The sequence below is a fragment of the Manis javanica genome, chromosome 10 (genome assembly GCF_040802235.1).
Source record: "Manis javanica isolate MJ-LG chromosome 10, MJ_LKY, whole genome shotgun sequence".
NCBI classification, from domain to species: domain Eukaryota; kingdom Metazoa; phylum Chordata; class Mammalia; order Pholidota; family Manidae; genus Manis; species Manis javanica.
The window spans coordinates 33,455,698-33,471,308 of NC_133165.1; the positions used below are offsets into that span (position 1 = coordinate 33,455,698).

Consider the following 15,611-nt stretch of genomic DNA (forward strand, 5'->3'; position numbering starts at 1 on the left):
GTAGACATGTGTGGGAGTAGGGCAGACGCTGATTAAACCAGACTCCTGAACCCATCCTGTTTGTATACAGGAACTGGTATATTCTTAGTTCAGATCACTGGGGAAAGGATGGCCTAACCACCAAATGGTGTTGGAACTATTAAAATGGAAAAAGAAAACCCAAACCTTATCCTACACCATCATCCAGAATAAACTCAGATGGATTTTTTGCTGCCTCAAAAAATTTTAGAAGAGAATACAGGCTTGTCTTTGCAATCTTCGAATAAAAGTGATTTTCCAGAGACCAAAACACACAAGGCCCAAGGGAAAGATTGATGAAGATGACCTTTTAAAACTTTCATACTAGAAAGTACACTATAAAAAAAGATTATGAGATGGTCAGATAGGAAGAAGATATTTGCAAGCCTATAAAAGTGACAAATGTTAGTGTGTAGAATTTAAAGATTCCCTGTAACTCTTTAAACTGATCTTTAACTTAAGAAAAGAAACCAATCAGAAAGATGAGCTAAGCATATGTATGAGCAATTCACACAGATATGTAAAGCAAATAATCAAAATGTATATGCTTTTATGTTCAGTAGTAATCAGGGAAGGTAAATTAAAAGAATGAGGTACCATTTCACAACTATCACGGGTGCTAATGTTTAAGTCTGCCGATTAGGCATTTTTCTAAGAATGCTTGGGTCTTAGCTGCTTAGTCCAAGTTGCGCAGGAAAGAGCAGCCGAGTGGCCCAGCACATGGCCAAGGCTGCCCAAGCCCCGTGTCCTCCTTCTCCCTTTCCCATTCCCACATGCACACCGTGGTCTTAGGAGGCTCCTCAGGTCTCCCCACCAGCTGTGCTGTGGGTATCCTTAGTAGGGGACCCCCTGAGGAGGTGGGCACAGAACCATCAGACCAGGGCCTGGCTATAGTGGAGTGTTCCCTGGTTCACCAGGCCCTGCAGAGTGTACCTCTCCTGTCTGTGAACGGGTTGGACACTGGTATGGTTGGGACATGATGGAACCAGATGAGTCCACACCTGCAGACATCCATACCTGCCTCTATGCGAATGAGCAGCTGAGGGAGCACCTGATGTTGTGGCCGCCGTGAGCATGGAGAACTCCTTAGATACAAGTTCTTAACATGGTGCTAGTGCCTTCGTCAGGCATCTGCAGAAAACCCAGTTCCCCCGCTCCCAGCACCGGACATGGGCCAGAGCCCTTGGTGGCCCTCCTTGGCCAGCCCCGCTGAGCTTCTGGGTTCCTTACCTGAGGACCTAATTAGTTAACCCCAGGAGTCCTGGTCTCTACCCTCAGGAAATCAAGAGGGTCAAGAGAGAACATACCATGCAAAAAAAAAAAAAGGAAGAATACCATTCTCAAAGTCAACTGAAACTTACGAATAACTTTCTCTCTATGACTAGACACAGTGGGTCATTTCATTCAGGCCATCTTTTGAAGTCCTAACAATGTGGTTATGAAAGTGGCAGCATTCTTCACACTTGGCAGAAGAGAAAACTGAGGCTCAGGGAGGTGAAGGAAGTTGCTCAGAGCTTCCTGCTAGTCCTTGGGCCAAGTCTGCCTCTTTCTACAGAAAGTTCCTGATTTGCACCTGTGGTATCTGTCCAGGTGGATGAGGTCCTAGACAGGACAATGACTTGCCCCCAACCACCCGGGCAGCTGGAGCCAGGACCGTCTGGTCACGCTGATGACAGGATAAGAATCCTGTGTTAAGAGCAAATATCTGCCTTGGATATCCGATTCCTAAAGCAGGAAGGGAAGGGGAATCTTCAGGTGGCGGTGATCTCCTTGGGCTGACCCTCCTAATCAGGGTGGGCCCTCTGGGGTCAGAAGGGTACAGCAATGGGGACCTGGAGAGGTAAAGCAGAGCTCCAAGGGCCCCTGAACAGACAGGGATAGGGGGTGCAGTAACAAGGCTCTGGAGAAGAGAGTGGGCCCAGGAAACCAGGAGTTGGGGTGGGTGCGGGAAGTGGGCAGAGTTGGGAAAGTCCTTCCAAGCAGGCCCAGCCTACACGGGGTGGAGGGTGCTGCTTAGGAAGGTGATGCAAGGCAGGCCGCTCGAAGCAGCATGGTGCTCATCCTCCATGTCTGAAAATCACATCAAGCCCATCCCTGAAGAGTCAGAATATCTGCTATAGGAATAGCTGTGTTGGAGGACGAAGGCAAGGCAGTCATGTGTGCGACCTCCTGACTAGGCTCAGGGCCTCCTGCTCCCCAGCTCAGGACCACACGGGGAACATAGAAGGTTCTGGGCCCCAGCTGAGCCAAGCAAGCCAGCAGCCCAACTGCACTGCTGCTCACCAAGCCAGCTGAGGTATCCAGGGTGATTCAGATGGAGAGACATGTGGACAGCCTGCTTCCATATGGCAAGGAAGTAAGGGAGAGGGAATGGCGGGTGACTTGGTATGTCACCAGCGGCAAATTCCATCTGTGCTACGTCACCCACGCTGCTTCATCCCTGGGACCTCTGCCACCCTGGGGTCAATGTCTCTCTGGGCATCTGCTCAGTAAGACAGTGGTGTCCAGAGCCAGGATCCAGACTGGAACAAGAACATTTTTTTCAAGGAAATGGGAGGAGGATATGGAAAGAGCAGAGACTTGAAACACCCAAGCCAAGGCAGAGATGGGATGCCTCAGCCAGAAAGAGAAAAGATTGTTCCCTAGAGATGAAGACGTGGTGAAGGACAGGAGTGTCTTCTTTCTTACCCTGTAGGGTTCTGTGCCTCCCGATCCCCCATCCATACTGCTCTCCCTGCTTCTCTGCCAAGGCCATCTGCCTTCCCCCAACCCTGGATCCCAGCATTATTCCCTCATCCTCCGGGAAGCCTCCCCACCACATTCAATCCTTTATTTTGAGAGCCCAGGTCTTACAGCTTAGCACCCAGACAGTATTACATGTTTAATTACTACATGTATGTTAATCCTCTGTCCCAGCATGCATGTTCCTTCAGGGAAGGGGGAAGTCTATATTTCTCTGAATCACACCATCGGGTGTTGATTGTCAATAAATACTTTGGGCCATTTGGGGAAAGGCAAGATTCACACAATAGCCAGGGTCCAGAGAAAGTTAAGAAGGGAGACTGAGGAATTTAGAGAATGAGAAGAGGACAGTGGCTCTGGGCTGCCCTGCAGGCCTCACTGCCTCCTTCTGGAAGCTCCACCACGCTCTCTAGTCACACCAGGAATTGCACACTCCACCCTTCCCTGTGCATTAAACTTTCCCTTTGGCCACACTGGGCCCTAATCATTCAGGCTCTTTTGCCAAGAGCGGAGGCTCCTTCTTGCTTGGGGGCTGTGCCGACCTCTGGTGCTCACTGAACACCGACACTATGAGAACCCCTTGCCACCCAGGGGATACTGCCCCCTCCCGTCCCCTTGGGAAATAAGGATAAATGAGACATGGCAATGGCCACATTTAATTAATGGCAATGGTAAGTTTAATTAATACAGACATGGCTATAAGACAAGGGGCATGGATAAATGTGCTTTAAGCATTAGAGCGTACTTCAGGGGGCTCAACAGGAGATGGGGACATGGGAGGCAGAGTATGGGTCAAGAGGGCTAGGACTGTAGAGCAGATGAAGCTCAGCTCGATTTTTACCTGTCAGTGAAACAATTCCCCCTCCTTCAGTGGGGTCCACAAGTGACCGGCAGCCCGGAGAGGAAAATCTTCCCCAGATCAAAACCTGCAAAGTCAGCCCATGGGGAGTGTGTTAGGGTCAGGGTGGAAGCAGGAAGCTCTGCCCTGAAATGGACAAGAGGGGCGAGAGCCTGTCTTTCAGGTACCAGCTGATCCATGGCCCAGGCATTCAGCAACCACACTCGAGGGAAGTGAAAAAGAAAGCCTAAATCAAGGAGCTTGCATTGTATGTAATTACCAGCTCAAGCTGTTTGAGTTCCTGTCCTGGCTCTGCCCCAGCCGAGAGCGGCTACCACTAGTGAGAGCCTAGAACATGCCAGACATTTATAGACAATATTTCCTGTAATCCCCACAACCACCCTGAAGGATGGGCATGTTTATCCATCTATCTACAAATTCCTATCTGCATAACTATCTGCAAGTCAGAAAACTGAAACTCACAAAGGTTAAGTTTTGCCTAAAGACACATAACCAGCAAAATGTCAGGTCCCACACAAGGCTGGGTCTGTCTGCTCTGATGACCACCATTGTCCCATTTATGAACAGTGACGTTTGAGGCCACACAGTGACCAGTGTGGCCTCAAACGTTTCATGTGGCCTCAAATGCTTCACGCAGCCTCTCCGGACCTCAGGGTCCTCGCTTGCAAATTCTAAGGCCTGGATTAAACGGTCCTTAGCACCTTCCTCCTCTGAATCTCTGTGATATAACTGGAGAAAAAAAAGCAGCCTCAGAGAAGCAGGGCCATGCTGGGGGCACTGGGGTTTTAGGGTTTCAGTAGTTCTAGAAGACACAGCGGGTGGGGGCTGGAGAAGGCAGAGGAGAGAGGGTTATGGAGCAGAGGCAGGGGATGTCCGGCAAGGTGCCACTGTGAGGAGGGACCCTGGTCAGACTGAGGCGGCCTGTGTCTGTTGGGCTGTCCCAGAGCCATGATCTTAATTCAGTGAGAAGGGACAGAGACACACAGCACAGGCCCAACTCACTCCTACAAGAGGGGCAGAGGAACCCAGCCCAAACATAGGCTATTTTTAGTGCTGTGTTGTTTGGAGCTCAACCAGGCCAGAAATAGTGCTGTGAATTAGTAGGACCCAGGCCTTCTCCCACCCCCAGCTCTCCCAGTGAAATCACCAAGAATCAGGAGGCCTGCTCCAGCATTCCAGGGAGCCTGTGTAACTGACAGGAGGCAGCACTCTCCTCCCCACAGGAAGGCAGGGACCCAAGCATTTGACTGTAAAAGGGATTCTGCAATCGAGGAGAGGGAAAGGGGGACTGAGTCACAGAGAGTGAAAAAGAGAGTGGGAAATGGGGAGATCTCCTGTGGCCAGGACCAGAGACCAGAGGGAAGAATGGGAAAGCAGGGGACCAAGGATTGAATAGTAGAGAGCAAAAAGAGGAAGTCTCAGAGGGAGAAAGGGAAGATGAGGAAGAGAGAGGGTGGCTGTGTTGGGAGCAAAGGAGAAGCAAAGGGGAAGAGCAGAGGGCAGGCAGGAGGGTGGCTGGAGGGCAGGAGGTGAAGGGCTAGAGGGCAGACAGGCGCAGAGGCCCAAACTGAATCAGGGCTACCAGGGGCTGGGGGTGGGGACAGTCATGGAAAATATGACTCTGGTCTAGTCACGAACCACCTGCGGAAGGACAGATGGAATCTCTTTCCCAGCTGGCTGGAACTGGAACTTCCCCCAGAAATCCATGGCCCTGTAACTCACTCTTATCTCTGACCCTCTGAGAGTCAGAGGCAGCTATTTCAACATGGGGACTTTTCTCTTTCAGTTCTTTTGACCCATTACAAAAGAGCCAAGGCTTGAAAGAGGAGATTGGGTCAAAGCTATTCACGCGGGGTTCAGGGAAAGGGGGGAAAGTGACAGTCCCTGAGTCAGGCTGGGTTCTGAGACGGGAGGCCTGCTGGGGCCGGCAGGTGATTGGGCTGCACGGTGCTGTGTGGGAGGACTCCGGGGGGCAGACGAGGTGCGGGTAAGGCCACCTCACTGACAGTGATCGGGTCCCAAGGTCATCTGGCAACCCCAGCTCATCAGAGAGTCAAAGGAAGAGTCAGAAACCCCAGCAGGGGAGTCAGTTACACTAGGCTTTGCCTCAGTTTCTCATACCCACCTACCACACATTCCCTCTGGTTTGGAAAAAAACAGCCCATTCCATTTCAAAGTAGAGCATGCCCCCCTCTGTCCCTGACAGGACACAGACATCTCCCAGACCCCCCTGTGTCCAGGAACAGAGTGTCTTCCCTGGAATAGCATCAGGTCCAGGAGCAGGGACTGAACTGGTCGCTGCCCAGGCAGGACCCAGGCTGTCCATAGAAAAGAGCAGGGGTTTTGATAGCTGAGACCTGGCAAGGGAGGGACAAAAGGAGGGGAGGAGGCTCAGCTGAAGTGGCTGGAGAGAACAGATGGCTTTTAGCTGCTTCTGGGCCACCTGCTCTTCTAACCTGGGGCTTGGCATTCCCAGCCCAGACTCCCCGGTCCCTGTTCCCCTGTGATCCCCAAGGGTGGAGAGCAGGGCACAGGGCTGTTTCTCAGGGGAGAAGGGTGGAGGGTGGCACTTCTGTGTTCTCCCCCTGAGAAAGGCAGGCGTAACTGCTTCTCATGGCCTGCTGCTCTCCAAACCAGATGAAGAGAGGGCAAAAGACATAAACAAGCAGTTATGTGGGAAGAGCCTTGCACTGGGAACGGGTCTGTGATCCTGACTTTCCAACTGAGGTTTCCCCTTATTTCCCTGCCACCCTGCATCCCCACCTGATTCCCAGGAGCAACAGAGCAAACAAAGGCAGACGCAGAGTAAAAATTGGAAAGCCATCCAGCTGTGGTTGCCCTTGGTATCTGTTTACTAAAAAAAAATCCAAAACAAATATCCCTGACGCTTCCACCCACTTAAACTTCCTGTGATTCTGCTATTGGCCATCTCCATGGATACACCCAGTGGAACCCCACCACCTACACAAAGCATGACTGTGTGTGGGCCCCCATATCTAGTGCACCATCTGCCCCCACCCCCCAGCAGGACCCCTCTGGCACCATGCCAGCCACTCCTCTGTCCACAACATGCTGGCCACACCGCCAAGGACGCTTGACTCCACCAAGCACCCAAATGCACTAGTCTGGTCCCACACACTCACCTCTAGCCGATTTCCACCCTCTCTACAATTCCTCAGTCACTCTTCCACCCCTAACCCCAATGCCCTAGACGCAGACCACATTAATTGACTCTCTCACTTCTGTTCCTACCCGGTCCACAGGGGTCTGTGTCTGGAAAAACAGGATAAGCATTATTCTCCCCAGCCACAGCAGGTGGCTCAGAGAAACAAAACTTACACATTGGCTCATAACACCTTGCCAAAGCTACCTTGGTAAAGCTGGTCCCTTTCAGCCTCCACGTCTCCCTGCCCCCGACCCAGTGCACCTCAAACCTCAGCTAAACAGGGCTGTTGACACAAAAGAGAGCCCTGGGAGCACCACGGGAGTCTGGACACGTGGGGGAGTCAGCCGTGCATCATCGACGGGCGGGCAGCCCTCAGCAGGAAGGAGGAAAAGACGGAAGGGAGTCCTCTGCAGGGCTCCTGTCCTAGACAGTCAAAACCCAGACAAACACGTGGCACGCTCCGTGCCCTCCGGCTGCTGGGATGAGGCCAAGAGGAGGGAGGGGTGTTCTTCCCGGGGTGAAACACGCTGGCAGACAAAAGTCTGCTGGATTGTTACTTCTATGATAACTCTGTGCTGACCCATTTCTGCAAAGGAAAGGGAGGACTTGTGGACTGTTTTTCCCCAAGTTGAGCACAAGGGGGAAGATAACCCCAAACACTGGGTGTTTTTTTGGCTCTCTGGCACTGCCAGGGATCAAGCTGGCAGAACAGCCACAAAGAGAGGGACACAGCCAAATCAAGGGAGGCTCCCAGGCCAAGGCACTCAGGGTTTGTTCGATTGTTCCTGCTCCCGCTCACACGCTCACACGTACACACTCAGGACAGCACGCACACACATGCCTCAGCAAGTCCTGTGGAGGGAGGTGCTCAGGGGGTGTGGCCTGCTGTTCAGACAGACTTCCAAAGCCAGAAAGTGGGTGGGGCTGAAGCATGAGTTCATCTATTTCCTGTCCACATCTGTATAAAAGGAGGCAGCAGTGCGCTGAGGAACACAGCTGTTGTCCACAGGGTCCAGAGCCCTGTCAAGAGAGCCACACCCCTTCTCACGCTGCAGAGCTGTCAGCCCAGCACAAAGGACAAACTGCCAGTCACAAGGCACCTTGGAGAACTTCAGGTAAGAGAAGATACTTTCTCCATCTCTCACTTCCAGCTAAGGCAGAGAATGCGCCCTGGCTCCTCCACAGAATCTCCTCCGTCCACGATCCCCACAGTCCTGAGCTGACCCCGAGGCAGTGGTGATCACAGGGGCCCAGGAAGGTGTGCAGGCCCCACTGCTGACCCTTCCACAAGAAACAAGGGCTTCGACTCTCCCTCCATCCCTCTCCATCACCCTTTCCACCTCAGGAGAGGGTTATCTCAGGCCTGCTAACTTGCATGGGACAACAGTTGTGAAAGCTGTTAAGACAATTACAAAGCGCCATGATGTTATAAGTTTGCCGTTCAGCTTCCTGGCAGGAAGATAGATACACAGGAGGGTGGTGCCTTCAGTTTCCAAGATTCCCACAGGTGAAAACTTGTTTAAGACTCCCTGGGGCTGAGACTGAGGGTAAAAGGCTCAGAATCTGAACCCCATGGTTTCTTAATGAACTTTGCCCTGGCGTCCACTAATCACCTGCCAACAGCAGACACCGGGAGCCTGGCCCACGGCCGGGATGCCAACTCACCTCCGCACATGCTCTTCCTCCAGATCTACTCCTGCATCAGATCCTTTCCCACTTGTTCTAGGATGAGGATGTCTGCAGCCTTTGCCTGCCTCACCCTGAGCCTGACCCTCATCTTTGGTGAAGGGTCTGCCTCCCACAATCGCCAGTCTCAGGCAGCCCAGCTGGCCACAGACTTTGGAGTGAAGGTGTTTCAGCAGGTGACACAGGCCTCCAAGGACCGCAACATGGTTTTCTCGCCCTATGGGGTGGCCTCGGTGCTGGCCATGCTGCAGCTGACAACAGCAGGAGAGACCCAGCAGCAGATCCAAGCGGCGATGCAATTCAAGATAGATGGTGAGCAACACAGCAGAGTGGGAGGCAGGCGGTCATGCAGTCTTCCTAGGACAGGGCTGTAACCGACCCAGCACAGGAAAGGCTGACTCCAGGCTTAGCCGGGCCAGCTCCTGTGCTGCTATGCCACAGGGACAACTGTGTCTTCTCCCACCACACCCTGTGTCACTTGGCTCTTAGCGAGTGACAAGGTGTAAGGCCAGTGGATTTGTTGTGAAACAGCTTTGCCTCACCACTTATTAACTGTGTGACCTCAACCCTTCTAAACCTCAGTTTCTCATCCACAAAATGGGGATGATAAAAGTATTTGCCACATAGGGCTGCTGTAAGGATTACGTAGAGTTATGCATGTGAACTGCTTAATAGGAGCTGTTATTATTATAAGGAAAAGTTTAGGGTTCATGACTTAAAAACAGAGAAAGATATTATAACCCAATCAAAGGGTTAGAACTTTTGAGATTTTTTTGAGGACATGAGAGAGATGCAGAAGAGATTAAGGTTTGGTATGAAATCTCCCTCCAGAGATCCCTGGGGGAGCAGAAGGGCCCATCCATGTGGGCAGGGTGGGCCTGTCATGGGGGAAGTCAGGCTAGCTGGGAGCCCTTGGTTCCACATGAGCCTAACACATTCTTTCCTCCCTGCCTGGGCACAGAGAAGGGCACGGCCTCTGCCCTCCATCAGCTGTACAAGGAACTCATGGGGCCATGGAACAAGGACAAAATCAGCACCGCTGATGCCATCTTCGTCCAGCGGGACCTGAAATTGGTCCAGGGCTTCATGCCCCACTTCTTCAGGCTGTTCCGCACCACAGTCAAGCAGGTGGACTTCTCAGAGGTGGACAGGGCCAGGTTCATCGTCAATGACTGGGTGAAGAGACACACCAAAGGTGAGCAGGCAGGAAAGGGAGACTTAGTCCCAAGGGCCTGCATAGAAGGGGATTGGGAAATGAGGCTGAGTACCCCAGCCTCTCCCCAATCAGCACCCCCCTACTCTCTTCTCTGTAGACAGAAGGTCAAGTGCTTTAAGAATCACAGCATATTTTTCATAATTAGGCCTCCTCATCTTAATTATAGCCTCCCCCAAATGTGAGGACAGTTATACAGTAATAACCAGGACAAAGAGCATACACAGTCCCTCCAGATTGCAATGCAGAGAGCAGAGTGAGGGGAAAGGCAAGTTTCCGGGTCTCATGCTGGACAGGCACTCAGGGCCAAGAAGGTATGGTGAGCTGGAGAACTTTCTGAAACTGTTAGGAAGATGGAACAGATTGGAAGCAGCTAGACTGGTTCACACTCCCAATCTGTCTGCTGATCAGATCCCTTCAACAGGCGCACATCCCCCTGAGGATTGGGAGCTAAAGGGGACCATGTAAGAAACTTAAAAATTATCTAGCCTCCTAATCACCTGGCTCTCCCACAGGCATGATTAGTGACTTACTTGGCGAAGGGGCTGTGGACCACCTGACACGCCTGATGCTGGTGAACGCCCTCTACTTCAACGGCGAGTGGAAGACGCCCTTCCCAGAGTCAGGCACCCACCGCCGCCTCTTCCACAAGTCTGACGGCAGCACCGTGTCTGTGCCCATGATGGCTCAGACCAACAAGTTCAACTACAGTGAGTATAAGACACCCTTGCCTAAGCCCCGCCCTTCAGCCCCAGGGTGCTCCCTTCTCAGCGAGGAGAGAGCCTAGGATACACCCCAGCTTCAACAACGACTTCCCCAGGAGGAGACCCTGGGATAACTGCAGCAGCAGAAAGGACCTTTATCTCATGCAAGATGAAGCCGACATCCAGAAACCCACTCAGGCCCACATTTGACCACTTGAGCCATCTCTCATCCTCATGTTTCTAGTGTGATTACTGGGGGTACACAAATCCCGCTGGGGGAAGAGCTTCGTGGAAGTTGAGAGTTAAGGAGATGAGTTAGTGGCTTTGTGAGGGGGAGAGAGGAGTAAAGGTAAAGAAGGCCAAAAAGAGACAGAGAAACCAGAGACACTGTGAATTGGCAGAAGAACTGGAATAAAGTGGGCATAAAAACAAAGAATAGGGGAGCGAGGGGAGGGGGCTGGGGGGTCTCAAAAGCCAAGATGGAGAGCTGGCTTCCAGAAATAGTGGAGGGGACAGGAGACCTAGCTGAGAACCCAGTGTTGGGTGAGATTCAACAGGAGCTGGGGCATTTTCAGTGCACCTTCTTGGTATCTTGACAGCTGAGTTTTCCACCCCTGATGGTCATTACTACGACATTCTGGAATTGCCCTACCATGGGGACACGCTCAGCATGTTCATTGCTGCTCCTTATGAAAAAGAGGTGCCTCTCTCTGCCCTCACCAACATTCTGGATGCCCAGCTCATCAGCCAGTGGAAAGGGAATATGACCAAGGTGCCCCGCCTCCTGGTTCTGCCCAAGTAAGCAACCTCTTGCTCGCACCACACTTGCCAATACCCTAATCCCCTCTAGCGGCCCGCTCCCCTCTTGCCTGACTCCCTGAAAGTAACATTCCTGTGGTGAGTTTCCCAAATGCAATGTTTGCAGGGCAAGGACACGTGTGAGAGGCTGATGGCCGAAACTCTGGCCTGGGTTTGATTGACATTTCTCTCGTCATCCCTCCTTTCATTCCATTTGGAGGGCAGGCAGGAGCTTTTCTAGACCATGCACCCACATTTGCCACCTTCAGAATACCTGGCAAAAGCCAGCCAAAAGGAGAGCCAAAGAACGAACAGGCAGAGGTGGGGGGATAAGCCGGTCTGCACTCTTTTATGAACAACCTGCACTCCTGCCCCCACCTCCTTAAGTCAACAGCCGAACAATGGAGACAAAAGGAACCACTTCCCCAGATGGAATGGCCCCAACTATAGCTTCTAGCTGCTTCCAACAACAGATTTTTTAAATCCTTCCACAGAAGCAAAGAGGGTGGACAAGGCTGAGGCTGGGTAATTTCAGAATTGGAGGGAAGCCTCCCACCAGACTTACCCCAAATTTCCAGATGCTATAATGCCAGGCTTGGGGAAAGAGAATTTAGCTGGTGAGCACGCTCTTTCTCTCTGTGCCTCTCTCAAATCTCGAGGTAGTCATGCCCTGCTGGGAGGCAGAGAGCACCCCAAAGCCTCTCTGCTTGAGCCTTCTTCAGGGTTAGCTCTCAGAAACACAATCTACAGACCAGATTTGTGTTCAGATATACTTGCAGGAGAATTTATACTGAAACTACTGCCTTATTTGAGGAAAGTAATTAGTCATAGGTTCAAGGGGGTGGGAAGATTGCAAAAGGACGTTCATTAATATGAGAAACCTCCAGCGAAGAGACCTTGCTACAGATTTGAAAAAACAAGCCTTCCCTTCACATCAGTCCCCATCCTGTCAGGCTGCTAGGGTGGGGGAGTCACCTGGCAGGGGACTTGGGGGCGGGGGCGCTGGTGGCAAGTGACTGCTGAGCTTGAGATGTTTCCTGCACCATCTGCAGGTTCTCCCTGGAGAGTGAAGTTGACCTCAGGAGGCCCCTGGAGAACCTGGGGATGACCGACATGTTTAGGCCAAACCAGGCAGACTTCTCCAGTCTGTCAGGTAAGAGGTTTTCCTCTCCCTTTCTTACCTTGGTGGATGGTGGGGCCCCTTGGTGACACGGGGGCTTTTCCCTGAGAACCATGGCTGACCTACTCTTGGATCTGCCTGTTTCAGATCAAGAGCTTCTCTACGTATCACAGGCACTGCAGAAAGTGAAGATTGAGGTGAATGAGAGTGGCACTGTGGCGTCCTCCTCTACAGGTGAGTCAGCCTCAGGAGAGAGCTGGCAAGTCTTGGCCCAGTGCCTCCAGGATGGGCCACTGTTTGGCACCCAAACCCGGAGGGAACCTGCTGCTCTTCTCCACCAGGCCTCTCCCCTCGAACTGCACTCCTGTGCAGACAGCATCATCCTTTCCCCGCTAGCTAGTGTTTCTCAGCCTAGAAAATGGGCTGGCTTTCCCTGGGACCCCTCTCACCTGATGGCTCCTGAAGTCCCCTGAATGTGAAAAGGCCTTCTAAAGGAAAACCTGGGTTGTTCCCACAGTGGCTAGTCAACTTTAGGAACTTGCTTATCAGTGTGGCCTAAAGGGGTCTAGACAAATGTCTGTTTGTGAGTAGCTGTTGGATCTCCACCAAACTCCTAGAGGACACCAGGCCTCAGAGGACCTAAATTTTTAAGGTTCAGGTCCAGGAAAACAACCAAGCCCTAATCATCCCCCAGTGCTGTGTCAGACTGGTGCCAATGGATCATGTGACATAATCCAGGCACCAGAGCCAACCTCCCTCTGCTCTCAGACATGCTCCCTTCTCTTCCAGCCATTATAGTTTCAGCCCGAATGGCCCCTGAGGAGATCATCATGGACAGACCCTTCCTCTTTGTGGTGCGACATAACCCCACAGGTGAGCGGAGGCCCATGAGGCTGCACTGCCTTCCCCCTATTCTCCTTGTCTGGGGCACCAATCAAGACAGGTGGAGAACTCCTCATACCCCAAAGGACTCTAGGCAGGGTCTCTCAGGGCGCTGAGCCAGACCCCCAGCCCTAGCTTAGTCACTGCAGCAGCTGTGACTCCAGACATCTCACTGGCTTCACACCTCAGCTCATCCGTAAACATCCAGCTGGGTGAGGTGGGCCCTTCCTCCTCATTCTTATCTCCCGTGACTTTTCCATCCCCAGGAACAGCCCTCTTCATGGGCCAAGTGATGGAACCCTGACCATGGGGAAAGGAGCCCTCATCTGGGACAGAACTGGAGATGTATCAGAGAAGAAGAACTCCAGGGAAAATAATTTTTATTTTCACTAATCTTTCTGGAGAAAGGACATTTGCCTTTTTTTTTTCTTGTAATGGTAAATCCTTCGAATCTGCCTCCTAGACCTCAACCTCTCCCAGGAGTGGGAAAGAGGACCTTTCAGTAAACCTCCCTAGTGGAGACCCTGGAGAAGAGACTTCCAAAGCACACATCCTGGAGTCTCCAAGCAGGACAGTAAGATGCGTAGAACCACTTGCGTAGCAGGACAGTAAGATGCATAGAACCACTTGCGTAGCCACTTCTGCCCACTTGGGTCCTCAGACCTGTATCCCACTGAGGCCCTGGCAGGATGGCACCGCAAGGCTGCTGTGTGCTCAGTAGAGACTATTTGTGTTCCGCTCACGTTGCCGTCACTCTTGCACTGTCTGCCACTGCTGAGGAGGCTGGCAGCAGGCCAAAGAAGGCCAGCGGAAGAAACACCCTTTCATTTCAAGGGCCATCCTTGCCCGGCTCAGAGGTGCTGCAGACTGGCAGAGCGACGGCCTGCCTGGCGCAGAGACCCACCCTCCCTGGCCATCTCCTGCCCCAGAAACAGTGTGCATTTAGTATCTTGGAGTGTAGGTGACTTGTTTACTCATAGAAGCAGGTTTCTGCTTCCCACAAACTATATTTTGCAGGCATAGAAGTAAGGTGAGATCTATGCCTGGCTCTTGGCTCCAGCCTCAGGGTGAGGAGGGTGGGATGCCAAGGGTGTGCTTGAATATTTATCACATCCTTGCCCTTGTGTTTGTAGAGAGAAGGAGGATGATAGTAGAAACAACCCGTATTATTGAAACCTGTTCACAGTACTCCTTTGGTTTGTGTCACTGCCAATCCAGGAATCTGGCCACTTGGCTGGCATGCCCCTCTGGGCCGTGAGCGCAATGGGGCCCACACTGCCACCTTGTGGCTGCTCAGACGCTATCACGCCTCTCCTTGCCTTGCCTCTCCACTTGATGGCATAGGACCCCTGCGAAGATTCTCTCACTTCAACTCACTTTAGGGATTCGGGTTGGGGAGAGGGACAGAGCGAGGACAGAGTGGTTCCAAAATTTTCCAATATAGTCAGGAGCAGGAGTGTAAGGGGCTGCTTGACCTAGCAGGACAGAACTTTCCCCAATTACAGGATGATTCACAGCCGCATTGGTGACTCACTTCAATGTGTCATTTCCGGCTGCTGCGTGTGTGAGCAGTGGACACGTGAGAGAGAGAAAATGAGAGAGACTGAGAGAGACAGCGAGCTTGGCCTCAACTACCCCAGTTAGATAATCTTTCTGAAAACCAGCTAGCTAGAGGGTAGGGCACAAAGACCACTTTATTGAAGAATTGCACATACATGTCGAATGAATGTAACCCAACAGAACCCTAATCACCCGACCGTGCTTTTCAGTGAACACTTTTCGTTCTTTGTTTTTATTTTTTCATTATGCACTGGATAGTGACAGCCACACACAGCACCCCAAGGACACCCAAGTATGGGGTCCAATGTTCTTGAAATTGTGTCAAATTATATGCTTTTTCACTTTTGTTACATAAACAAGTAAAAATGTTTTTTAATAAAATAAATAAATGAAAAGAATATTCCACAAGAGTCGCTGCCTTATTTCACACAGTACAAAACCAAAATCCCACCGGCTCCTAGACCTCTCTGGGGAAAGGGGTCTTTATGAAATACATAGTCATAAGCCTGAGGCACACTGACGTCTCTGCAGGAAGGCCCCAGGGCCACTTGGTACAGGGCACGATTCTCCCCTGAGCATCATCTTCAAAAAGGAAAGAGGCTTCCCCAAACACCTGCCACCCACCAGATGGGCCAGCTCATGGCCACTGTCCCTGTGGACATGTTCATGCCATTTCCCTATCAAATGCCCCCACTCCCTGCACCTATTCCCACTCCCCATTTCTCAAATCCCAAACGAAGTCCCTTGCCCCAACCTAGCACTCCCCACAGATCCAGTCAACCCCATCACTCTCTACTGGGCATTCACCAACCTTTCTTCTTCTGGGTGGGTAACAATGCTTGTATCCATGTATGCTCACCAAC

The 15,611-nt window shown here is 51.8% G+C and overlaps 1 protein-coding gene across 2 annotated transcripts; it reads left to right on the forward strand.

Annotated features, from left to right (window-relative positions):
• The first annotated feature begins 7,743 nt into the window (after positions 1–7,743).
• On the forward strand, positions 7,744–15,148 carry SERPINE1 (serpin family E member 1). 2 transcript variants are annotated; one of them, XM_017658335.3, is made up of 9 exons: positions 7,744–7,900; positions 8,474–8,783; positions 9,433–9,666; positions 10,200–10,394; positions 10,988–11,186; positions 12,239–12,339; positions 12,454–12,540; positions 13,096–13,179; positions 13,455–15,148. In XM_017658335.3, the coding sequence occupies exons 2-9, from the start codon at positions 8,513–8,515 to the stop codon at positions 13,490–13,492; spliced, it is 1,209 nt and encodes a 402-aa protein (XP_017513824.1). In that variant the 5' UTR covers positions 7,744–7,900; positions 8,474–8,512; the 3' UTR covers positions 13,493–15,148. The 2 variants fall into 2 exon arrangements, with proteins under 2 accessions (XP_017513824.1, XP_017513817.1); XM_017658328.3 differs by having other exon boundaries at positions 7,748–7,900; positions 8,512–8,783.
• Positions 15,149–15,611: the final 463 nt, after the last annotated feature.

What these genes read in the sequence shown, in the direction of transcription:
- SERPINE1 (XM_017658335.3), top strand. Translation starts at nt 8,513, where the DNA reads ATGAGGATGTCTGCAGCCTTTGCCTGCCTCACCCTGAGCCTGACCCTC. An exon ending in GATGCAATTCAAGATAGATG is followed by an intron (nt 8,784 to 9,432) that starts GTGAGCAACACA and finishes GCCTGGGCACAG; the next exon opens with AGAAGGGCACGGCCTCTGCC. An exon ending in CGCCTCCTGGTTCTGCCCAA is followed by an intron (nt 11,187 to 12,238) that starts GTAAGCAACCTC and finishes CACCATCTGCAG; the next exon opens with GTTCTCCCTGGAGAGTGAAG.